The sequence below is a fragment of the Pelodiscus sinensis genome, chromosome 20 (assembly GCF_049634645.1).
Source record: "Pelodiscus sinensis isolate JC-2024 chromosome 20, ASM4963464v1, whole genome shotgun sequence".
NCBI classification, from domain to species: domain Eukaryota; kingdom Metazoa; phylum Chordata; order Testudines; family Trionychidae; genus Pelodiscus; species Pelodiscus sinensis.
The window spans coordinates 27,318,818-27,342,160 of record NC_134730.1 but is presented as its reverse complement, the minus strand read 5'-3'; the positions used below and the strand labels follow the sequence as shown (position 1 = coordinate 27,342,160).

General features: G+C 69.2%; 1 protein-coding gene across 2 annotated transcripts; it reads right to left on the bottom strand.

The window, feature by feature from the left end:
* Positions 1-6,682: 6,682 nt before the first annotated feature.
* GPRC5C (G protein-coupled receptor class C group 5 member C) lies at positions 6,683-21,615 on the bottom strand. 2 transcript variants are annotated; one of them, XM_075904047.1, is made up of 5 exons: positions 21,457-21,615; positions 16,815-17,862; positions 11,519-11,613; positions 9,816-9,959; positions 6,683-9,034 (listed from the first exon to the last, which is right to left on the bottom strand). In XM_075904047.1, exons 2-5 carry the CDS (start codon positions 17,827-17,829, stop codon positions 9,002-9,004), a joined length of 1,287 nt encoding a protein of 428 aa, XP_075760162.1. In that variant the 5' UTR covers positions 17,830-17,862; positions 21,457-21,615; the 3' UTR covers positions 6,683-9,001. The 2 variants fall into 2 exon arrangements, with proteins under 2 accessions (XP_075760162.1, XP_075760163.1); XM_075904048.1 differs by lacking the exon at positions 21,457-21,615 and adding an exon at positions 18,182-18,311.
* Positions 21,616-23,343: the final 1,728 nt, after the last annotated feature.

Here is a 23,343-nt window from a genome sequence, read left to right as displayed (position 1 = left end):
GGCGAAGGGGGTGTGGCTTTCTCAGCCCGCTGAGCTGGGTTAACCCCCTCCTACCCAGTGCAGGGAGAGTGCGCCTCATCACACTCCGCCCCCCCCCCCCCCCCGAGTCCTTTTTGGCCCAGCACCCTACAGTTCCACCCGTGGGAAGGTTCAGACTCAAATCACGGAACTCGGGACAGTTACGGTTTTTAACAGCCCGTGTCTGTGAAACTGACCCACATGGAGGGTGAATTTGGTGGGGCCCTAGCCAGGGGGATGTGCCAAAGGGGCCAGCCCAGGGCACCCACCACGAGCCTGGCTCCAGCCCATCCCGCTCATGCCGGGCCTCTGCTGCATGTGTCTGTCCACTGGGGAGTCTGATGCCCCCTCCAGGACCCCCGCCCTGCCCCCTTGCAGGGGCTGCGAGGCTCCCCCTTGTGGCCAGCTGTGGCGTAGCTGCTCTCTGGCCTTTCCCGTGGGGATTTCCAGCCATTCAGCTGAGTCCTCGTCCAGCCCTGCCTCCTTAGGGCTTTGTGCTGGGGCTGGTCCAGCCAGCCAGGCCCAGCCCTGGTACCAGCTAGAATGGCTCCCCCTTCCCAGCCCGGCCCCACGGTCCCTCAGCCAGCCCTCCGCCTTCCCTTCCGTGGCTGGGTGCCGCGGGGCTGGTGCCTGGCAGGGCCCCCTCTCCTGCTGCAGGGCTGGGTGACCTGGACACGCGGCTGGGGCAGTCGGCAGCCCTGGGAGTGGTGTGAACAGGCCCTGGTGGTGCCGTGAGCTAGCTCCAGGCCTCCTTGTGCCCTGGGCGGATCTGAGACAAACCCGTCAGCAGGGGCCACGCTACAGCCCCCCACCCTTCCGCACACAGGCCTGGCATGAGCCACTTCCCCAAAGAGCCCACGGGGTACCGAGCCTCCGCAAAGCCTCTGTGCTCGGGGTCCAGCGGGCCCCACCTGTGCTCTGTGGCTTTAACAGCATGGGGGGGTAGGGTAGGCAGGGCTCCTGGAGCAGCGTTCCCTGTGAGCTGAGCACTTGGAGGGCTGCCCAGGAGACATTCCAATGCCGCCCAGCTGATCAGCAGAGCGCCCAGAGCTAGCCTGGCGTTTATACTGGTGGTGCACATTCACACATGCCTCGGTGCACATCACAAAATGTATTCCACACATATATTGAAACATGATAGCGCTTGGTGCTTGGACTGCCACTGATTGCCCTTGGATCGCTGGGGAATCGGGGAGCCCCCAGTGTGTAATGAGAGCGGGGATCCCCTGCCCGTACCCGCTCCCACCCACACCTGGCCTCACAATGTGCCCAGCGCCTGCTCCCTGGCTGCACTGCCCGCTCCAGTGCTAACAGCGAGGGAGGGGGCTGGACTGTTTCGTTTTCATTCCCACGGTGACAGAAAAGCTGCAAACCCCATGAGCAGGTGCCCACGGGGCACGATCTGCCGGCCACCGTGGGCCTGGCCAGTTCACTCACCCGCCGACCCACTTTCTCCACTGACTGCAGCCACGGAGCAAAGGCAGCGGGCGTGAACTTCCCCCCCCTTGCGGATTCCACTGCAGGGATTCCTCTGGGCCAGGGGAGTCATTAGACGCCAGTTTGCTTCACCAGGTGCGCAGGGACAAAGGCAGGGCTGTTCAGCCCCCCCCGGCTGACCTCCGGAGCCTCCCTGTGGCTTTGCTGGCCACGTTTGCACAAAGGGTTTCCTATTGGTGCCGCTCTGCGCCCCAGCCCCTGCCGGGCTGGGCCTGGCCGCTCTGACGACAGCCTCGCCTCGCTCCGGCCCTGCCTTGGCTTGCGAAAGGACATTCAGTGCTGGGGGAAGGTGCTGGGCAGACAGGCCTGCAAACTGGCGTCCTCTGCCAGTCGGCCAAGCAGACACGGGGCAGGGAAACGGGAGGGGCCGGGCCCAGGGCAGAGGCGAGTGGAATCCACACACTGCGTTGCCCTTTGCAGAGCTCCGGAGACTCAGTCTGCTTCAAGCTACTGCCGCCCCCACGGGCGTGGCCGTTGGTCTCCGCAGCCAGGAGCGGCCCTGGGGATTTCCGCTGTGCCGCTGGGGAGCCAGCCAGCGATCCCTCTCCTCGTTCCTAGCCAGGTGTCGATTTTTCCACCCAAAAGTGGGGTACATTTTGTTCTGTGCACTGAGGCCGGTGTGAATGTGCACCACCCGTAGAAACAAGCCTAGTGGTGGGCGCTTTGCTAACCAGCAGGGCGGCACTGGACTCTCTTGAGCGGCCACACAAGTGCCCAGCTCACTAGGAATGCTGGTGCCAGCCCGTGTCTCCCGAGGACGTGGACGGAGCTGCTCCACACCTGGCCCCAGAGGGCTGGGACCCCTGCCCCACGTCTGGCCCCAGAGGGCTGGGACCCCTGCCCCACGCCTGGCCCCAGAGGGCTGGGACCCCTGCGCCACGCCTGGCCCCAGAGGGCTGGGACCCCTGCCCCACGCCTGGCCCCAGAGGGCTGGGACCCCTGCCCCACGCCTGGCCCCAGAGGGCTGGGACCCCTGCGCCACGCCTGGCCCCAGAGGGCTGGGACCCCTGCCCCACGCCTGGCCCCAGAGGGCTGGGACCCCTGCCCCACGCCTGGCCCCAGAGGGCTGGGACCCCTGCCCCACGCCTGGCCCCAGAGGGCTGGGACCCCTGCCCCACGTCTGGCCCCAGAGGGCTGGGACCCCTGCCCCACGCCTGGCCCCAGAGGGCTGGGACCCCTGCCCCACGTCTGGCCCCAGAGGGCTGGGACCCCTGCGCCACGCCTGGCCCCAGAGGGCTGGGACCCCTGCGCCACGCCTGGCCCCAGAGGGCTGGGACCCCTGCCCCACGCCTGGCCCCAGAGGGCTGGGACCCCTGCCCCACGTCTGGCCCCAGAGGGCTGGGACCCCTGCCCCACGCCTGGCCCCAGAGGGCTGGGACCCCTGCCCCACGCCTGGCCCCAGAGGGCTGGGACCCCTGCCCCACGCCTGGCCCCAGAGGGCTGGGACCCCTGCCCCACGTCTGGCCCCAGGGGGCTGGGACCCCTGCCCCACGCCTGGCCCCAGGGGGCTGGGACCCCTGCCCCACGCCTGGCCCCAGAGGGCTGGGACCCCTGCCCCACGCCTGGCCCCAGAGGGCTGGGACCCCTGCCCCACGCCCCCCCCAGCCCCAGCGGGCGCCTTGGCGGAGGAACCTGGCGCGAACCGTCCCGCGGCCCGTGGCCCAAGGGCGGGTGCGGGCGGCCGCTGGGTCCCCGTCCCCGCCGCGCTGGAGGGGGAGCCGGGTTTGTTGACGAGGCCGGCGCGGCCCGCGGAGCTGAACCGCCGGTTGCTGAGCGACCCCGTGCTGCTGGCGCGGTGCCCGGTAAACACCAGCTGGCGGGGGGGGGGGGACTCCCATGCCCCCCCGGGGGAGCCTTGGGGTTTGGCTCTGGGGCCCAGGGGCTCCAGCCTGTCTCGGCTGCAGCGGGCGGCCGGGGGGCGGCAGGGCCGGGGGGCGAGGGCTGGGAACCGCCGGGTCCTGGCACTAGCCCAGGCAGGCGCAGAGCAGCCGGCACCAGCCCAGCGACCTTTCCCAGCTGCGGGCAGTTAATATGTTACCAGAGCCGCCGATACCAGCCAGATCCTCCCGGCCTCCCCTTTCCTGCCCTTCCCCCCAGGGCTGGGGGCGGGGATGGGGGGTCAGAGCGGAGGGCAGCGCAGGGTGGGCGCAGGCTGGCCCAGCGGTTTGCCGGCACGGGTCCCTGGGAGAGCGCCGCACGCCCGCAGCCGGGGTCGCCTTTCTCCTGGGGCGCAGCCGCACGGGCCTCGGTGCACAGAGCGACTTTTATTCCGCACGCGGGGGGACGCGATTTGCGGGCGCAGCAGGTTTAGCGCGGGGGGGGGGGGGGTGCGTTCCAGCTGCGGGAGGGGTGCAGTCGGCCGCTTCCGGCTCAGGTCTTGGCTTTCGGAAGGGGGACTCCCGAGAGCCGGGGGGCCTGCCGTGTCACCCCTGCAGGGGCGTTAGAGCAGGACCCTCGGGTTACCCAGAGTTGCTACTAACCGATGGGGGGCACCCCAGAAGCTGAACTCATGCTCCAGAGGAAACCAGCCCCCGCCTGGCTTTGGGCCCTTCTGTACCTACCAGAGGCTGCCGCCCCAGGCCTCTCCCGGCAGGTCTCGTTGCTGGGGGGGGGGGGGGGGGGCTGCCCCCCCCCCCCCCCCGCGGCAGGTGCCTCTAGTGCCACTCTCAGACTTTCCCCACAGGGTTACTCAGTAACCAGGATGGTCTCCAGGCAGACAACCAGCCGGAGGAATCAAGCCAGCAGCCTGGCTGGGCAGTGCTTGTGCACAGGCCCTCGCACACGCAGGGGCGCTCCTTCCACCCCGGGGCTGGGGGGGGGAAAGGGAGGCCCCAGGGTGGGCGCCGAGTGCCTTGGCAGAGCAGCCCGTGCAGCTCAGTGAGTACACGCTCAGCAGGCTGCGTGCGAGCTGTGTGCGCACAATATGCGTGCGAGCACGTGCAAGAGGGAGGAGGTGGGAGAGCGCTGCGGTGGCGGCACATGCGTGGGAGCAAGCAGCAGGCTGGGCACGGGTGCAGGGGCACGTCGCTGCAGCCCCAGGGATAAGGCTGTGTGGGGATGTCTGATGTGCAGGGCACGGGGCTGTCGTGCAATGCACCGTGAGTGTGCGCACACGCACGTTTCGACGTGCAAGCCTCCCTCCCTTGCCAGACCGCGACCCTTGCCCTGGAGCTGCCTAGGAGAGGCTGTGTCCGGGGCCCCCATTCTGGTCCCTACCCCTCCAGGCGGGGGGGAGGGAAGCTGCTTAGCTCCCAGGCTGGAAGAGCCGGCAGGCACAGCCTAGAAGCTGCACAGGGTTAATGGTAGCGCCCAGCCTGGCTCCTCCCCGCTGCCCCTTCTGCAGGCCTTGAAACGGTTCCGTGGCACCTTTTCCGGCTGAGGCCCCAGGCCACGTGCAGCCTCCAGGAACGGCCCCTTTCCCTGCCCAGGGCTGGCTGGGGCTGTGGTCCCAGCCTGACACCCGCGGCCTGGGCTCACGCCGTGGGGGGTGCCCCCTGCGGGCTGCGCCTGCCCTGGGCACCGTGGTGCTGGGGGCAGCTCCCCTCACGGTTACCGCCACGCGGCGGCTCACGGAGGCAGCAGCCCCCAGGGCAGGGCGGGGCTGGGAGTTGCATCCCAGCGGCAGTGGCAGGGGGCTCAGGACGCCCCTCGGGCCGTGGCGCTGGCCTGCCTGGGGCGAGCCAGAGCCCAACCCCCCGCTCTGGCACCCCCAAGCTCTGCGGGGCTGGAAATCCCTGGAGAGCCGGGGCGAGATGCTCTTAGGAGCTGGGTGATGGAAAGGGGCAGCCCGGCTCCGTCCTCAGCTCGACCCAATTTGCATCCCCACGGGCTGCCCCCTTCTCACCCTCCTGCCCCTGCAAGGCTCTTCCCCGCCTGGGCCTCTCCGTGCAGCACGGTCGCACCCTGCCCGTGCCAGGCCAACGCCCGGTGCCCTCCGCTGCGAGGGCTGGCAGCTCTGCAGCCACGGCCAGGCTGCCCCGGGCACTGGCACGTGCCACGTGGGGTAGGGCATGGTGCCCACGAGAGCTGGGGGAGGAGCTGCCCTGGGCTTGTGCCACACTCCCTGCCCTGCGAAGGCTGCGTGCCGGAGGCGGCAGTGCCCTGGGTAATGCCGCTGCTGCCTGGCTCGGGTGCTACTGCTCCCCGGGGGCATCTCAGGGAGGTGCCCATGGGTGCTGGGCGTCTCTCCCACCTGGTGCCAATGGCAGGGGCTCCGGCACAAAGCCTGGGGAGAATCCAGGTGTCTGGGGCCCCAGGGTAGACACCTGCCCACACTGACGCCAGCCACTGGGCCTCTGATGCGCCCCGGGGCCGGCTGACCTGCCCCACCCCCGGGGCGCCGAGGTCTCAAGGAGGAAGAGGTCGCAGGCCCCCATGAGCCCTGCCTGACGAGCCTCAGGTGCTAAATAATTCACGAGGACGCCGTTCGCTCAGCCTCCCTCTTCCTGCCTGGCAGGAAAATCACTGCAGAGTGGGAAACCCAATCCGGGGAGGAGACGCCTCCCCTGACCTTGGCATGTCCTTCCCCACCCCCTGCTGGCTGGCCCCCGCCCCCGGGACACGACACACGGCCAAGCTGCTGCCCCCGCCCTGCGCCTCTGGGGCCCCAGTTCGGACCCTGCAGGAGCTGCCAGGGATATGAGTTTGCTAGGACTCAGCCCCCCTTCCCTGGTCAGGCATGTGGGCCGCCTCATGGCACGTCTGGCTACCAGACTGCTCTGCAAACCGGCCCAGTAGGGGGTGGGGGGGGGCTGCGGGGAGGCCAGGGCTGGTAGCAGGGCTGAGGGGCGCAGAGTGGGGGATGGGAACAAAGAGGAAAAGTAGGGGAGGTTAGAAGAGCCTGCTTCCAAAAAGGGAGGAAGCCAACCTGGCCGTGTCCAAACTGGGCTGGACACGTTTCCATATAACCCGCAGCAGGATCCCACCGCTGCCACCTGGCTCAGCCACACTCCTCCTGCTGCAGCCCAGCCTCCTGCAGCCGTGTTCGTGGCAATTGGGCTGAGCCGGGATGTGCTTGGGGGCACCGTGACTCCGACCCATGGAAGGCCCAAATGGGAACACCACCGCCCACTCCCCCGCCCCCGATAGCGCACACGTGCAAAGCACCCTCTCCCCTCCTCATCCAATAGCAGCTCCCCTCTGACCCGGACAGGGACCAACAACGTGCCAGGTAGGAAAATCCAGCTTTATTCTGCACACACAAAGCCAAAAGCCACCTGAAAAGAAAAAGGGGCATTGCCCCTCCCCCAGCGCTGGGCGAACACTCGAGCCAACACCCCCTCGCCCCAGCGATCCTGAAACACGGTTGGGGACGCCAAGGGGACTCGCTCCCCCTCGATGCAGCGGCGAACAAGAGCAGAACCTGGCCTCAGAGACCAAAGGCAGTAGAGGAATTGGCCACGCCCACCTGGCACAGGCCACGCCCACTGCATAAAATCTATTTGCTTGCTGGGGTAACTTAAAAACCTAAATGCTCCTCCAGTCTCCGTAGGAAGCCCTGAGTGTGCCGCTCTCACAGGCCAGAGAAGAGGCCAAAGGGTTATTCAGAGAAGGGGGAGCCAGGCCGCCAAGGACCTGGGACAGCCCTGTTTCTCAGTCTTTCCCCACTCAGTCTCCTCCTGCCCCCACACCACGGCCTGGTTCTTGCCTCCGATCCCAGAAGATCACTTGTCCTCCTGCAGCCAGCGAGGAGGGAAGGGGATCAGGGCCGTCCTCCCCAGTTGGTGGATGGGGAAACTGAGGCACGGGAGGCATCACGGCTAAGGAGAGAGCTGCGGTGCTCCTGGCGCCCCCGGCCTGCATTCCGAAGCCAGCCTCCTCCCCTTCCCCCCAGTCTACGGGGGAGCAGGGGAGGCACCTTGGGGCAGCCGAAACCAAGGGGAAGCTCTAGGAGGGAGGACAGGCCTGAGAGCAGCTGGCTGGCAGAACAGGGCGCTCCCAGTGTGTGTGTGGGGGGGACAGGCCCCCAACCCCCGTTCTGCACCACGGCACGTCCACACGAGGCAGCCCACTTGGGGCATCCCCACACGGCATGGACTCAGCTGCCCGAGAGCCACCAGGCCCGGGCCCAGGGGACTCGCTGCCGTCCCATGGATCCTGCTGCTGCCCCCACGGCCCCGGCTGGGGAGACCCTCCGCCCCCCCAAGCAGCGGCTGGGCAGGGGGATCAGGCAGCCGTTACGTCCGGGTCCTGTCCAGCAGATCCACGAGCGGACGCCTCCCCGCACCTCGCTCCCCAGGCCCGGAACGGAGCCGCCCAGGAGACAGGCTGCAGCCGGGGCTGCCCTGCCGGGCTCTGACCCATTTCCCATCCCGGCCCCGAGGCGGATCCCTGGGCTGCTGCAACCCCACCAGGGACACAGCGCTGGAGACCTGAGGTCGCTCGATCCCCGGTGCACGTAGCCGTCTCCAAGCCGGGGCAGCAGGCAGGAGCTGCCCACAGCTCCGGGCTCCCCGTCAAAGCTGCAGATCCTGCCGGTGGCTCGCTGCAGGGCACGTCCCAAAGCCAGGCAGCTCTGCAGCCAGAACTCGGGCTCCCCGCCGGGGGCTTCCAGGGTGCGGTGGGGACATACCACTATGGCCACCCCAGGCATGGCACAAGGAGGAGCGGGCCCCGGGCAGGGGATGTGGAAATGCCAGTCCTGTGACCCAGCCTTTTCCTTGCCGGCTGCCAGGCAGGAAACGCCACACAGCCCTGCAGGGCCCCCGCCACAGGGCACAGGTCGGGTCTCCCATGCGGCTCTGCCCAAGGCAGGTCCCAGCTGAGACCGGCTCAGCTCGGCTCCCTGCGAAGAGGCTCTGCCTCGCCCGTCTTCCCACTGCCTTGAGAGCCAGCAGCCCTCCCTGGCCGCAGCGCCTCGGGGCGGGTTCCCCTCCACCCGGCAGCAGGCTGTCCTGAGAGCGGGTGCCAAGCTCACTTGGCTGGTGCCGCCGAGAGGCGATTCCCGCAGGGACGTGGCACCAGGCAGCCTGCGCGTTCCGTGGCTGGGAGGGCGAACGCCAGTGTTCCCTGTAAGCCGAGTGCGTGGCGGCCACCCAGGAGCGAGTCAAATGCCGCCCACATGATTAGTGGCGCGCCAACCGCCAGTTTCTACTGTTGGTGCACCTCCTCTAGGGGCAGAGCACAAAATTCATTCCGCACATGGATGGAAACATGTAGAGGGAGCACTGGTGAACGCTGCCCAGAAAGGGACCTGGAGGTTGACAGCCAGGGCTGCTGCCATGTTCAGGTTCCCCCAGGCAGCCTCCCCAGCAGGAGCATCAATAGAACAGCGGGGTGCAGGGTCAAGTGCGCGTTTAGAAGAGCTGCAGGGGACGCCGGGCGGGGATGGAGCCGGATTGTCTCCCCTCTCCTGGGCTCAGACCTGGCCTTGCTGGAGGCGCCAGGGTCAATTCCCGTCTTCGAGCTTGGCGTGGCTGTCCGTGGCTGGAGGCAGGGGACGGCGGGTGATTTCCGGAGCGGCAGGAGCCAGGGTGGCGGGTGCCTCTCACCACCGGTTCTTGCTGTACGGAGCGGGAGCCTAGAGCAGACAGACCCGGGTGAGGATGCAGCCCCCGAGCCAGAGACCCGGATCTCCCCCCGGCCTGGAGTCGGTGGCGGTTTGCCCAACAACCTCTCACTTTGTCCCACGCTCCGGTCCGGGCTCGGTGGAAACAACCAAGCCGATGGTTCCGCGGCGAGGAACAGGCCAGCCCCGGCCCGTCAGGCCGCAGCAAGACCCCCACGGTCCCCGGGAGGCAGCTCGGAACGGGGTCCTCTTAGCTTTGCTGTGTCTCCTCTGAAGGGAGGATCTATGGGAGAGGCCTGGATCCCTCCCTCCACTTGGGCTCGCTGCTCGCCCGCCAGACCCACCGCCTCTGAATTCTAATGCAGGAAGGGCAGGGCCGGGCCCAGGCTGAGCAGGGCTCTGGGAGCCAGGACTGGTACCAGTCCTGACCGCGCGAGGCGGGAAAGTTCACCCCTGGCCCTAGGCCCTGGGAATGAAGAACGATCCATTTCCGATCCTGCAGGTCCCCTGGGCAGCTGGGAAGTATGGAGTCAGCCGAGGGAGGCCAGGACGAGGACTCCTAGCAGGAAGATAACCCCTTGGACTCACACGCAGGAGTCATTTCCAGCAGGCGGCCTCCAGACACCTTCCCAGGGGAAGGGGGGGGGGTCTACTCCCAATTTAACAGGTGGGGAAACTGAGGCACGGAGCCCACCAAGAGACAGCGGCAGCAGAATCACAGCCCCCTCCTGCTTCCCAGCTCTCCCCGCCCGCCCATGCTGCCCCTGTGGTCCCGCTGTATGTCGCCACCGACCTGGAGGCCCCAGCCGTCCTGGGCTGCCGCGTGCTGGCTCTGGGCCGCGTAGGCGTCTTCTGCGCGCAGCGTGGAGTTGGCGCTGCCGATGGCCTGGCTGTTGGCGGTGGCCCGGGGCAGGATGAGGTCGTAGCTGCCTTCGGGCTGGAACAAATGGGGGGGGGGGGGCGAGTGAGGACAGGGCGGGGAGGAGACACGGCTGGTTCCGGTGGCTCCCCCCACCTCCCCAAGGGTCCCCTGGCCACACAGGCACCCACAGGGGCCATGCAAATCAGCTCTCCCCGTGGAAAGGGCAGGGACCGTCTGCCCCCCTCACCCGCCTGCCATGGGGCTGGGGATGTCTGGCTGCTCCCCAACGCGGCTGGGATCCGGAGCAGCTCGTCCTGCCGGCTCCCTTCACAGGCTGATGCCCCTGGCAGCGCCCACCCAGCTCCCGCCGGGCAGTCGAGGGGGGGGACACTGACGGGGGAGCTCCCGAGGTGACCTGGGCGTGGCTGCCGGGGGAGGGAATAAAGCCACCGCCTGGAAGTGGCAGAAGTCCCTGGGCAGGACTCTGGGGAACCCCCCGAGCGGTCGCCAGCCCCCCCGTGCCAGGGATCTAGCACAGCCGAGATCAGGCCCGCGGGCCAGGCGCTGCACAGACATGGGGGACAGCCCCTGCCCGGCTGGCTTCACAGGCCAGAGAGGGCAGGGGGGCACCTGAGGCCCTGCGGGAGGAGCGGCTGGGCCCAGGGAGGACAGAGCCGGAGAGAGAAGCCCCCCGCCCCGGGCCACCCAGATCCCCTCAGCCAAAGCCACTGTCCTGGCCGGAGAGCGGGGCCTGGTCCGGGACACCCCCGGCCTGCCCTCAGCAGCTCCTCCGGCAAGCGACTCAGTGGGGAGCCGCGGGGGTTAGCTGCGGTGGCTCCCGGAGCCGGCTGCGGGCTCAGCCCAGGCCAGGTACGAGCGCGGCCCCTCAGCCGCAGGCCCCACAGGTGCACAGCACCCTCCTTCCAGCTCTGCCGGTGGGGGAGGGGGGACAAGACCCTCCCCCCTTAACCCTCCTGCTGCTAATGGGGGCAGGGAGTCAGTGGCCTCAAATCTCCGCTTCCAGGTTAGGGAGCCCTTCCCAAGCACCCAGGGTGTCCCCGAGCCAGCCCCAGCCCAGGGAGCTGCCCGTGTCCTCGCCCCAAAGCCAGCCCTACAATCCCCCCACCCGTCCCCACGGGCCAGCCAACCCTGGCCCCGCCTGCCCGGCCACTCCGCTTCTCTCCTGCTCCACTCACCCTGGGGCAGGCCCGGTGCCCAGCCGGCTGGCTCTGCCCCAGGCAGGGGCAATTCGGAGAACCCCTCTGGGGAGGCACCGACGCGCCCACGTGCCTGGGCCGAGCCCGCCGGCCCCGTGGCAGAGAGGCTGCTCGGTAGCTCGCAGGGCTGCAGCCGAGCTAGGGCCTGGCCACTGAAGGCCGAGAGTTCTAGCCCCCCCCACGCAGCCGGTGTGTGGGTGTCCCCGGGGACTGTTGCACCCCCACTTATCCAGAAACAGCCCCCTCAGCAGGAAGTGACGCTGGCCCCAGTCCGAGGCAGCAGGCCCCGGGCTGCACCGCTCCTGCCTGGCAGCGCCCGAGCCTCCTGCCTGGCAGCGCCCGAGCCCGTCCGTCACCCTGGAAGCGGGGCTGGGCCGGCTGACGTGGGAGAAGACGCACGCTCGGCGGCTGACTTACGGGTCCTTTGTGCATCAGCGCCATCTCCGTGGGCTGGAACACGCTCGTCACCAGCTGCCCGTTGTACCCGCTGTAAGGTGACACCGGCTTCTTGGCTGCAACGAGAAGACGCACCGGGCCGTGCTCACGGGGGGGGATGAAGATTTACTGGGTCCCTCCCATGCCAGGCCCGGGCCCTGGGCCTGCTCCTATTAACACGGGCACAGTAGCCTCGGGCAGGTGCAGTGGGGGCAAAATCTGATCTGATCTGGCCTATTCTCGGGGGGCAGGGACATGGGCTGGGGCTACTCCTAGCCCGGGCAGGTGGGGGGGCTCAGGGCTCCCCGCACCAGCCCAGGTCCCCGGGGGCACCAGTGTTAGGGATGTAAAATCCCATTTGAAATGTTAAGCTGTTTCGCCAGTTCCCAGGCCCAACACGGCGCGCCGGCCTGGCTGGAGCAGCCCCCCACCCGTGACACGCCGTGGAGGGCCTGACGGGGCTGGCCCCCCGCCCCACAGCCTGCCACGGGGCCCGGGCATGGGCTGTGCATTAGCCCCCACTGGCCGTGCCGAAACTGGTGCCAGGGATCCGGTTTTTGACTGGAACCCCTGGGACCGTGGGATAAGGCAGGTTCCTGCTGCCCCGGCTCCTAGGTGCAGGGGTGGCCACAGGGGCTCTGTGCGCAGCCCCCACCCCGAGCGTTGCCTCTGCAGCTCCCATTGGCTGGGACCCTCGGCTAATGGGCGCTGTGGGGGCACAGGCAGCGCGTGGAGCGAGCCGGGCTCTCCGCCTAGGAGCCGGGTGTGCTGCAAGCGCCGCCCAGCCGGAGCCCACACCCCAAACCTGCTCCCGCAGCCCAACCCCTGCCTCAGCCCTGAGGCCCCTCCTGCGTCCCACACACCCCTGCCCTGGCCCCATACCCCCCCTCCTCCTGCGTCCCACACCCCCCAGCCCTGGCCCCATACCCCCCCTCCTCCTGCGTCCCACACCCCCTGCCCTGGCCCCATACCCCCCCTCCTCCTGCGTCCCACACCCCCCAGCCCTGGCCCCATACCCCCCCTCCTCCTGCGTCCCACACCCCCTGCCCTGGCCCCACACCCCCCCTCCTCCTGCGTCCCACACACCCCTGCCCTGGCCCCATACCCCCCCTCCTCCTGCGTCCCACACCCCCCAGCCCTGGCCCCATACCCCCCCTCCTCCTGCGTCCCACACCCCCTGCCCTGGCCCCACACCCCCCCTCCTCCTGCGTCCCACACCCCCTGCCCTGGCCCCACACCCCCATTCTCCTCCTGCGTCCCACACACCCCTGCCCTGGCCCCATACCCCCCCTCCTCCTGCGTCCCACACCCCCCAGCCCTGGCCCCATACCCCCCCTCCTCCTGCGTCCCACACCCCCTGCCCTGGCCCCACACCCCCATCCTCCTCCTGCGTCCCACACCCCCCTGCCCTGGCCCCATACCCCCCCTCCTCCTGCGTCCCACACCCCCCAGCCCTGGCCCCATACCCCCCCTCCTCCTGCGTCCCACACCCCCCAGCCCTGCCCCCCCCCTCCTCCTGCGTCCCACACCCCCTGCCCTGGCCCCACACCCCCATCCTCCTCCTGCGTCCCACACCCCCCTGCCCTGGCCCCATACCCCCCCTCCTCCTGCGTCCCACACCCCCCAGCCCTGGCCCCATACCCCCCCTCCTCCTGCGTCCCACACCCCCCAGCCCTGCCCCCCCCTCCTCCTGCGTCCTACACCCCCCAGCCCTGGCCCCATACCCCCCCTCCTCCTGCGTCCCACACCCCCCAGCCCTGCCCCCCCCCCTCCTGCGTCCCACACCCCCTGCCCTGGCCCCACACCCCCATCCTCCTCCTGCGTTCCACACCCCCCAGCCCTGGCCCCATACCCCCCCTCCTCCTGCGTCCCACACCCCCCAGCCCTGGCCCCACACCCCCATCCTCCTCCTGCACCCCCAGCCCTCAGCCCTGGCCCCACACCCCCATCCTCCTGCACCCCACAGCCCTGGCCTCACACCCCCATCCTCCTGCACCCCACAGCCCTCAGCCCTGGCCCCACACCCCTCCTCCTCCTACACCCCACAGCCCTCAGCCCTGGCCCCACACCCCTCCTCCTCCTATACCCCATAGCCCTCAGCCCTGGCCCCACACCCCCCCTCCTCCTGCACCCCCCAGCTCTCAGCCCTGGCCCCACACCCCCCCTCCTCCTGCACCCCCCAGCCCTCAGCCCTGGCCCCACACCCCTCCTCCTCCTGCACCCAACAGCCCTCAGCCCTGGCCCCACACCCCCCCTCCTCCTACACCCCACAGCCCTCAGCCCTGGCCCCACCCCCATCCCCCTCCTGCACCCCACAGCCCTCAGCCCTGGCCCCACACACCCCCTCCTCCTGCACCCCACAGCCCTAAGCCCTGGCCCCACACCCCCATCCTCCTGCACCCCACAACCCTCAGCCCTGGCCTCACCCGAGAGTCTGCACCCTCAGATGGAGCCCTCCGAGCCCCTGCCCCAGAAATGAATGAAGGGAGGGAGGGGGACAGTGATTGATGGGGGGGGAGGGGGAAGAGAGTGGGGGGTGTGGCCTCAGGAAAGGGGCGGGGCAGGGCAGAGATGTTGGGTTTGTGCAATGAGAAAGTTGGCAACGCCAAGCGCTAGGGGCTGCAGGGAGCGTACGGGCTTCTCTCCCAGGGGCAGGGACCTCCTGGCTGGACACTGGGGTCTGAGCCAAGCCCACTGAACTCAAGGGGAGCCGGCCCCCCAAGCTCAGCCGGCTTCGGATCGGGCCCCTGCCGCGGGGCAGGTGGAGTGCTGCTTGTCACGCACCTGGCAGGGGCCACACAGACCCGAGTCCTCGCGTCCTCGCCAAGAGCAGCCTCTTGCGCGGAGGCAGGAGCCGGCTAACCTCGCCGGAGCCCGCCGGAGCCGCACCCCTGGGGGCGATTTTCCACCACTGGGCCCCAGATGCGGAGGCAGTCGCACTGGGCAACGTGGGCTGTCTCAGGGCCACGGGCCGGCAGGACCTGGGCGCAGGGACCCCGGGAAGTGCCCCCCGGTCCCGTGGCCCGCAGCCATCCTGGCTCCAGCCCCTCCGTCCCGGGGCGGCTGCGCCCCCCTCGCATGGCACCGCCCTGCCCAAGCGGGCGGCGTCACCGGGATGCGCCGGGCACGGGGAAGGGCTTGTGGTCGGCAGAACCGGAACAAACAGGGTGTAAGGAGCCAGTTCCCAAGAGGATCCCCCCGCGGGCCGGGCCAAGGCCTGTTTGGTCCCAGCGCCGGCAGCAACTAAGTCTGGCGCAGTCGGAGCCCAGCAGCCAGGGTCTACAACAGGGGCCGGGAACCTCCCCTGGGTGGGGAGCCCCGACCACCGAAAAATGAGTTGGGGGCCCTGCTCTGGGACGAGCCCTCGTACCCCTCCCACATCAAAGCCTGGGAGGGGGCAGGCAAGTGGATTTTGTGGGCCCCCCTACGCTCTGGGGGGAGGCCAAAAGAAAGGAGTTCAGTGTGTGGGATGGGGCTGCCAGGGAGCAGGCTTGAGGGTGCGGGGTCTGGGCAGGGAGGAGGGGGCAGGAGTGGGGGAGGGGTCTGGGCAGGGGGGAGGGGGCAGGAGTGGGGGAGGGGTCTGGGCAGGGGGGAGGGGGCAGGAGTGGGGGAGGGGTCTGGGCAGGGGGGAGGGTGCAGGAGCAGGGGGGGTGCAGGGTCTGGGAAGGTGGGAGGGGGCAGGAGCGGAGGGGGGTGTGGGGTCTGGGCGGGAGGGAGGGGACAGGAGCGGAGGGGGGTGTGGGATCTGGGCAGAGGGGAGGGGGCAGGAGCGGAGGGGGGTGTGGGGTCTGGGTGGGAGGGAGGGGACGGGAGCGGGGTCTGGGCAGGGGGGAGGGGGCAGGAGCGGATGGGGGTGTGGGGTCTGGGTGGGAGGGAGGGGACGGGAGCGGGGTCTGGGCAGGGGGGAGGGGGCAGGAGCAGATGGGGGTGGATCTGGGCAGGGGGGGCAGGAGCAGAGGGGGGTGTGGGGTCTGGGCAGGGGGGAGGGGGCAGAAGCAGAGGGGGGTGTGGGGTCTGGGTGGGAGGGAGGGGACAGGAGCGGATGGGGGTGGATCTGGGCGGGGGGGGCAGGAGCAGAGGGGGGTGTGGGGCCTGGGCAGGGGAGAGGGGGCAGGAGCAGAGGGGGGTGTGGGGTCTGGGTGGGAGGGAGGGGACAGGAGCGGGGGGGGGTCTGGGCAGGAGGGGGCTGCAGTCCCCGAGCACCAGCCCTGGCCCCCCCGATGCTGGGGAAGGAGTCCAAAGACCCCGGCCCTCGGTCCCCCCGTGACAGGGTGTCCCGGATGCCGCTGGGCTTAGCGGGGGGAGGCCCGAAGCGAGGGCAGGAGGGAGCGTGGCTGCGTGGCCGACAGCAGGCCGGGGAGCGATGGGTTGGGCTTCTCTCGCCCGAGACCCGCGGGAACCGTCCCGGCCGGGACACAGCCCGGGCGCGTCTTCCCAACGCCAATCGGCGTCGCTATTCCCAGCGGCCGGGTTGGTCACGCCCCGCCGGGCTGCTCCATCGCCGACCCCCGTCACCCAACTGTCCCCACAAACCTCCCCCCTGGCTGGCCACCCCCGGCGGGAGCCACGGTCTGTTGCTGTAGCAACCGGGGGCCCGTCAGCACCAGGGCCCTGCGTGCACCCCAGGGCCTGAGCGCGTGACGCGCCGAGGGGAGGCGCGGCGGGGGAGGGAGAGACACGTGAGCGAGCCGGGGGCCGCCGAGTCGCCTCCCGGGGGTTAATTAGAAGGGATAAACAAACACGGCTGATCCGGCCAGTCACTGCCTCTGGGGCAGCCCCATACACAGGGGTATATAACCCTGAGCACGGACGGGGCGGTGCCTCTGGGCAGGCACAGGGGTGAAACTCTCCCCGTGCCCACGGCCGGTGGCCTCGGTCCCTGCCCAAGCCACGCCGTCCCCCGCTGTCCTCCGGGCTGGCGCACGGCCGCTCCGGTCTCGTTATGGGCCTCAGCAGCCCTCACAGCCCGGCTCCTTGCCCCGATATTTGGCCAAATGGAAATGGGGGGGGGGGCCCGCAGTCTCTGTCCCAAAGGGCCCAATCCTGCATGGCATGGAGCTCCCTCGCGAGGTGGGGCGCCGCCAGTGCCCGCTGAAGTCAAGGAGGTGGAGGTTGCTCAGTGCCAGGCAGGGTTGGGCTACAGGAACAGCTCCCAGTGGGGCTCCCCTTGCCCTGGGAAGGGCTCCGGTCCGCTCGGGTGGACCCCCAACACCTGCATCGTGCCACCCCCCACGCCCCAGAGAGACAGGCCACAGCTGCCCCTCGGCCCCCTGCCTACCTGAGGCCGGCTCGTCCATGGAGAAGGCCTTGTTCTCCACAAACATGCTCTGGGCTTTCTGCTCCTTCAGGATGGTCTCGTAGCCCACGCCCCGGGTGGGGTAGGCGTCGTTCTCGTAGGCCTGCTCCGGGCCCGGGCGCGTCACGTGGCACAGCTCAGGGACGACGTAGAAGAAGATGAAGACGGAGGCGTTGGTGACCAGGGCGATGGCCAGCGTGGGGTCGTCCCAGGAGGGGCTGCCCCTCTGCTGGTTCCCATAGAGGTACATGACGATCCAGACCACCCAGACGGCCATGGAGAGGGAGGTGGTGAGGAGGATGAAGACGGCGTGTTTCCTCCAGTGCCGGTAGCGGCCGCACAGGGCGGGCCAGGCGGCGGCGAAGGCGGCCAGCAGGAGGAACATGACGAAGATGAGCGCCATGACGAAGTCCTTGTTGGCCACGGCGCAGGGGCTCTGGGAGGGGGGGCCGCTCCTCACCACCGTGATGAGCAGCCACTCGGCGTTGATGATCATCTCCACCAGGGCCAGCAGCAGGGCGGCGCCGAAGGTCAGCCAGCCCGGCAGCCCTTGGTTGCGCCGGGCCAGGACGTTGAGGGCGCCGGCGTGGGCCGCCAGGCAGGAGAAGCAGATCCCGAAGAGGACCCCGAAGAGGAAGCGCCGCGAGGCGCAGGTGGAGAAGGACGGCTTGACGATGAAGTCGAAGGTCAGGCAGAAGAGGCCGAAGGTGCCCAGGAGGAAGAGCGCCTGCGTCCCCACCAGGCTCTTCTTCCGGGGGTCCTGCATGAAGGGCAGGCTGGCCACCAGGACGATGCAGAGCACGAAGCTGCTGGCTATCCCCAGGCTGGCCAGGGCCTCCAGCACGATGCCCCAGGGCGCCGACAGGTCGCAGAGGTTGTAGTACAGCGAAGGCAGGTCCTTGCCGCACCCAGGCGGAGGGGTCTCCTGGGCCAGGCCTGTCGGGAGAAGGCTCAACAGGAGCCACACGGCCAGCGGCAGCACCCGGGGCACGGCCATCCTGGGCTGTCTGGGGCGGGAGTCCCAAGGAGCCTGTGTAAACAAAACGGAGAAATGACGAGAGCAAGCTGAGAAAACAAGATCGGGACCCCCGGGGGCGTGGGACCAGCGCCAGGCTGGCACCTCCCCAGCGCTCTGCTCTGGCGGCCGACACCTGCCCGGCTGCTGCTTGGCTTTTCACCGCCGCCTGCTGCAAGTTTCCCAGGCTCGGCGAGGGCAATCGCCTCCCTCTGCCTGCCCGCAGCACCTGGCTCTTCCTGTCCCCGAGCCGCGGCCTCCCTCACCTGCATGGAGCCACTGCTGGGCTCTCTCTAGCATGTCCTGCCCCCCCAGGGCCCAGGCCAAGACCCACCTGACTGCACCTTCCCTTCCTGCCCAGAGACTTAGCTCCTCTGCCACTCGCTCGGTGTCGGCACGCTCTGTACCCAGGGGATGCACACGCTCCCCCGCCTCCCCACCCCGTCACACTCCCAGCTCCACCCCGCCCCGGCCGTGTCACCGCGGCGCTCTTCAAAAATCAAGAGCCGTGACTTTAAAGCCCTCGGCTACTTTGCCAGCCTGCCCCTCCTGTCCCGCTGGAAGGTTACAGCCAGCTGGAATGCTATGGTGGCCAGCTGGCCGGCCGTTAGGGAAGGCGCCTGGCTTAGCACCTTGCCCCTCCTGGCTGCGCTGTGCCAGCTGCATGTCCCCTCTCCAAAGCTAAGCTTGGCAAGGAGTCCCAGGAAGCTGCGGGCGCTTTGCCGGGGCTGGGGCAAAGCATTCCTCTTTGTCAAGGTCCAGACTGCTTGGTCAAGCTATCGCCAAGGTCCAGACACCAGAGAAAATAATCCCCCAACAATAACCCTGATAATACGTAAACAGAAGGACGTGGCGGCCTGCTCAAAGGCGCCTGGCGGCCTGCACGTGGCCCACGGGGTCCTGACGACCCCGGCCCTGGCAAGGAACCCCAGTGCCCCAGGAACCCCAGGAACCTGGCGTTGGAGCGAGTCTGCCTGTCAGCGCTGGGTGTCCCGGGCAAATCCCAGTGGCCCCTTCCTAGATCGCCAGGCCTGGCCCCTCACGTGCCAACCTATCCCAGAGAGAATTTCCTCCGGCTCCAAGGCTTCCGTGCAGCTGGGGCTGGTTTGGCTCAGGCGAGGAGAGCGCCCTGCTCCTCCAGACCTTTACAAGCAGCGTGTCGTACGGGGGCAAAACATAAAGAGGGATCCGGCACGTGGTTACTGCTGGGGTCCCCTGGGGCTGACTGCAGGGCCAGGCCTGAGCAGAATGGCCCTTCTTGGTTCCACCCTGCACCCACCCCACGGGAGACTCTCCCCCCCCCCCCGCCTCTAGAACATGTCAGGCCCCTCCTGCCACTAGCTGGTTCCGCTTTTCACCTTCCCCCTCCCCCTCCGCGAAGCTCCAAGCCAGAGCAGGTCGCATCTCCTTGTACTTAGTCCAAACCAGCCCTTTTCTCAGCTGTGGGCATTGATCCCCCTGCCTCTCCAATTCCCTGTGCCTCGCTTTCCCCAGGCAGCACTTCCCTCCCTGGGGGGCTGGTTGTGGCCACCGCACCCATCCCGGATTGCCCAGCTCTGGGCCGTGCGTGTCCCTGGAAAGGCGGGGGGGGGGGGGGGTAGGGGGAACATCTCTGCTCCCGGGCCAGAGCCAAAGCCACTGCTGGAGCAGCACTTTCCTGTTCAGGGCGGCAGGTACCGCTACGCTCCTGGCACTGGTGGGGAAACCGAGGGCCAGGCAGGGTAAGCCACCCACTCAAATCCCACTGCTCCTCTGCGGTGGAGCCGGGAATCCTGGCTCCTGCCTCCCCGCTCTAACCACCATACCCCACTGCCCTCCCGGAGCCAGGCAGAGAACCCAGGAGCCCTGACTCCCAGCCCCCCTCCCCCCCGCTCTAACCACCATACCCCACTGCCCTCCCAGAGCCAGGCAGAGAACCCAGGAGCCCTGACTCCCAGCCCCCCTCCCCCCCCCGCTCTAACCACCATACCCCACTGCCCTCCCGGAGCCAGGCAGAGAACCCAGGAGCCCTGACTCCCAGCCCCCCTCCCCCCCGCTCTAACCACCATACCCCACTGCCCTCCCAGAGCCAGGCAGAGAACCCAGGAGCCCTGACTCCCAGCCCCCCTCCCCCCCGCTCTAACCACCATACCCCACTGCCCTCCCAGAGCCAGGCAGAGAACCCAGGAGCCCTGACTCCCAGCCCCCCTCCCCCCCCGCTCTAACCACCATACCCCACTGCCCTCCCAGAGCCAGGCAGAGAACCCAGGAGCCCTGACTCCCAGCCCCCCCCTCCCCCCCCGCTCTAACCACCATACCCCACTGCCCTCCCAGAGCCAGGCAGAGAACCCAGGAGCCCTGACTCCCAGCCCCCCTCCCCTCCCCGCTCTAACCACCATACCCCACTGCCCTCCCGGAGCCAGGGAGAGAACCCAAGAGCCCTGACTCCCAGCCCCCCTCCCCCCCGCTCTAACCACCATACCCCACTGCCCTCCCAGAGCCAGGCAGAGAACCCAGGAGCCCTGACTCCCAGCCCCCCTCCCCTCCCCGCTCTAACCACCATACCCCACTGCCCTCCCAGAGCCAGGCAGAGAACCCAGGAGTCCGGGCTCCCAGCCCCTCCCACTCTAACCACTAGCCCCCACTCCCCTCCCAGGGCCGAGGGGAGAGAACCCAGGAGTCCGGGCTCCCAGCCCCTCCCACTCTAACCACTAGCCCCCATTCCCCTCCCAGGGCCGGGGGGAGACAACCCGGGAGTCCGGGCTCCCAGCCCCTCCCACTCTAACCACTAGCCCCCACTCCCCTCCCAGGGCCGGGGGAGAGAACCCAGGAGTCCGGGCTCCCAGCCCCTCCCACTCTAACCACTAGCCCCCACTCCCCTCCCAGGGCCGAGGGGAGAGAACCCAGGAGTCCGGGCTCCCAGCCCCTCCCACTCTAACCACTAGCCCCCACTCCCCTCCCAGGGCCGGGGGGAGACAACCCGGGAGTCCGGGCTCCCAGCCCCTCCCACTCTAACCACTAGCCCCCACTCCCCTCCCAGGGCCGAGGGGAGAGAACCCAGGAGTCCGGGCTCCCAGCCCCTCCCACTCTAACCACTAGCCCCCACTCCCCTCCCAGGGCCGGGGGGAGAGAACCCAGGAGTCCGGGCTCCCAGCCCCTCCCACTCTAACCACTAGCCCCCACTCCCCTCCCAGGGCCGGGGGGAGACAACCCGGGAGTCCGGGCTCCCAGCCCCTCCCACTCTAACCACTAGCCCCCACTCCCCTCCCAGGGCCGAGGGGAGAGAACCCAGGAGTCCGGGCTCCCAGCCCCTCCCACTCTAACCACTAGCCCCCACTCCCCTCCCAGGGCCGGGGGGAGAGAACCCAGGAGTCCGGGCTCCCAGCCCCTCCCACTCTAACCACTAGCCCCCACTCCCCTCCCAGGGCCGGGGGGAGAGAACCCGGGAGTCCGGGCTCCCAGCCCCCCGGCGAGGCAAGTCTCCAGCGCGCGGAGGCTCCGTGGCACCGGGGGCCGCTCGCTCCCAGCTGGGAACCGGCCCCCTTTGTTCGCGGCCGCCCCGGCCCCTGCCCACGGGGGGTCCCGAGCCTCCGCTCCCGGGGCCGGCTCCGGCGGGGGTCGGGCTCCTACCTGGGCGGTGGCGGCGCTCGGCTCGGCTCGGCCCCTGTGCGGCCGCTCGGAGCTCCCCTGCCCCGGCCCGCTCCGCTCCCGGCCCCTGCCCTCCGCGCAAACTTCCCGGCTGCAGCCAGCCCGGCCCGGGCGGCCCCTCCCGCCCCGGCACCGCCCCCAGCTCCGGCCTCGCCCGCCGCCCCGCGGGGGGGCAAAGGTGACTCGTGGCAGCTCGTGCGCCGCCCCCCCGTGCCCCCCCGGCGATTGCTAAGCGCCCCCCCCACACAAGGGAGCGGTGGGGCCCGTCTCTGGCCGGGAAGCCACAACCTTGGAAGGCCCCGGGCCAAGTTCCGTGGCAGGTTCTGGGCAGGGGGGGGGTCCCATTAAAGGGGGGATCGGGCAGGCAGAAGTCCACGGGGCGCACACGCCACCCCCAGCATAGCCCCGAGCTGCTTCGGGCCTTCCTTCCAGCAGGACAGATCCCCCCCCCCGCATCTGCCCAGGGCTGACCCCTTGCCTGAGCTGGGGGGGACGGGGCGGCAAAGGGCCGCTGCAGTGGCAGGATGGCACCCTGGCATTGCGGGGTGGGGGAAGGCGCGGCAGCCTTGAGCCGGTGGTGTGGGGGGCGCAATCTGGGAATGGGGGGCACAGTCTGGGAATGGGGGTCCATGGAACCCAAAGCAGAGATGCAGGGAGTCCCTGGAAGAGAAGGGTGCCTGAGAGAAGGATGTGGGGGGTGAACAGGGGGACCCCTTGTACGACGCTCCCAGGGGCTGTGGGGCGGGCACTCCGCTCCCCACGTCACACCTCAGCTGTATCACGTCCCCACCGTCCTAGCCCCTCTCCTGCGGCTCCCTGGTTCGGCCCTGAAATCCATCACCGTCAGCCACAGGGAACTGCCAACCGCAAGAAAAACAGCCCTCTTCGCGGCAGCTGGCCCCCATTTTCATAGGTCCTACGAAAACCCTTCTTTGCTCCCCCGGTGTCACGGCAAGGAGAGTACAGCCGAGAGAGGCTGCGCCAACCTGCGTCTGGGATGATAAAGGGACTGCACAAACGCCGTGCCTACGGCATCGCTACAATGCAGCTGCCTCTGGGGTGGAGGGCAGCAGGGAGGGGAAATTTGGAGCAAAACAGCAGCTCCCCTTGTCTTCCCAAAGGAGCCCGGACCCCCAATTGCATGGCCAATGAAGTGCATGGCCGTCTCCTGGACACCGGGCCGAGCAGAGCCTGCTGGGACCGACGGGGTGTGTGCGTGCGCGTCACGCCCCTCGCCCCCGCGGCGTTTGAGATCCTGTGTCACGCCCTTCCCCCTCTGTCGTTCTGCCCCGGCACACACGGGGCGGTTTCGCGCTGCAGCGGGCCCTGCGTTGCTGCTGGGTTGCCAGGGAACTGGCTGCCAGGCCCTGCGTCAGCGGGTTACCGAGGGGTTGGCTTGGCTCTGACCCCCGGGCTCCTGTCTCCGGGGGGGGCTGGGGCTCCATGCCAGGGCACCCAGGAGGCTGGGGCAGTATCTGAGAAACCCCAGGGGGCCGCATGGCTCCCCGTCACAGCGGGGATGGGGCCCAGCTCTGCCCTCATGGAAGTGGGACTGGCTCCCACTGGGGCGAGTGGAGCCGAGGGCAGAACGGAGCCCCAAGCATTGGCCCCACCTGGCTAGTGCCCACATTGCCCCAGGGAGCGGGGGGTGGGGGGGGGAAATGCAGCCGCTGCCTGAAAGGTGCTTCACCCTCCCCCCACCCCCATAGCTCCTGGAGCTCTCAGGAGAGTCCCATAGGCGTCTCCTGCTTTCCCCTTAAAGGCCCCAAATTGAGAGGTACTGGCCAGCGGATGGGAAGCCGCAGGTTCAAACCCAGAGGACAAGCCCAGCTGGGGAACGTGGCAAAGCCGCTGCGTGAATGGGAACTC

Excerpts from the sequence above, each read along its gene's own strand:
- GPRC5C (XM_075904047.1), bottom strand. The coding sequence starts at position 17,829 with ATGGCCGTGCCCCGGGTGCTGCCGCTGGCCGTGTGGCTCCTGTTGAGC. Across the intron at positions 9,960-11,518 it reads CGCTGATGCACAAAGGACCC|CCCGAAGGCAGCTACGACCT; the intron begins GTAAGTCAGCCG and ends CATTTGTTCCAG. Across the intron at positions 9,035-9,815 it reads AGGACGGCTGGGGCCTCCAG|GCTCCCGCTCCGTACAGCAA; the intron begins GTCGGTGGCGAC and ends TGTCTGCTCTAG.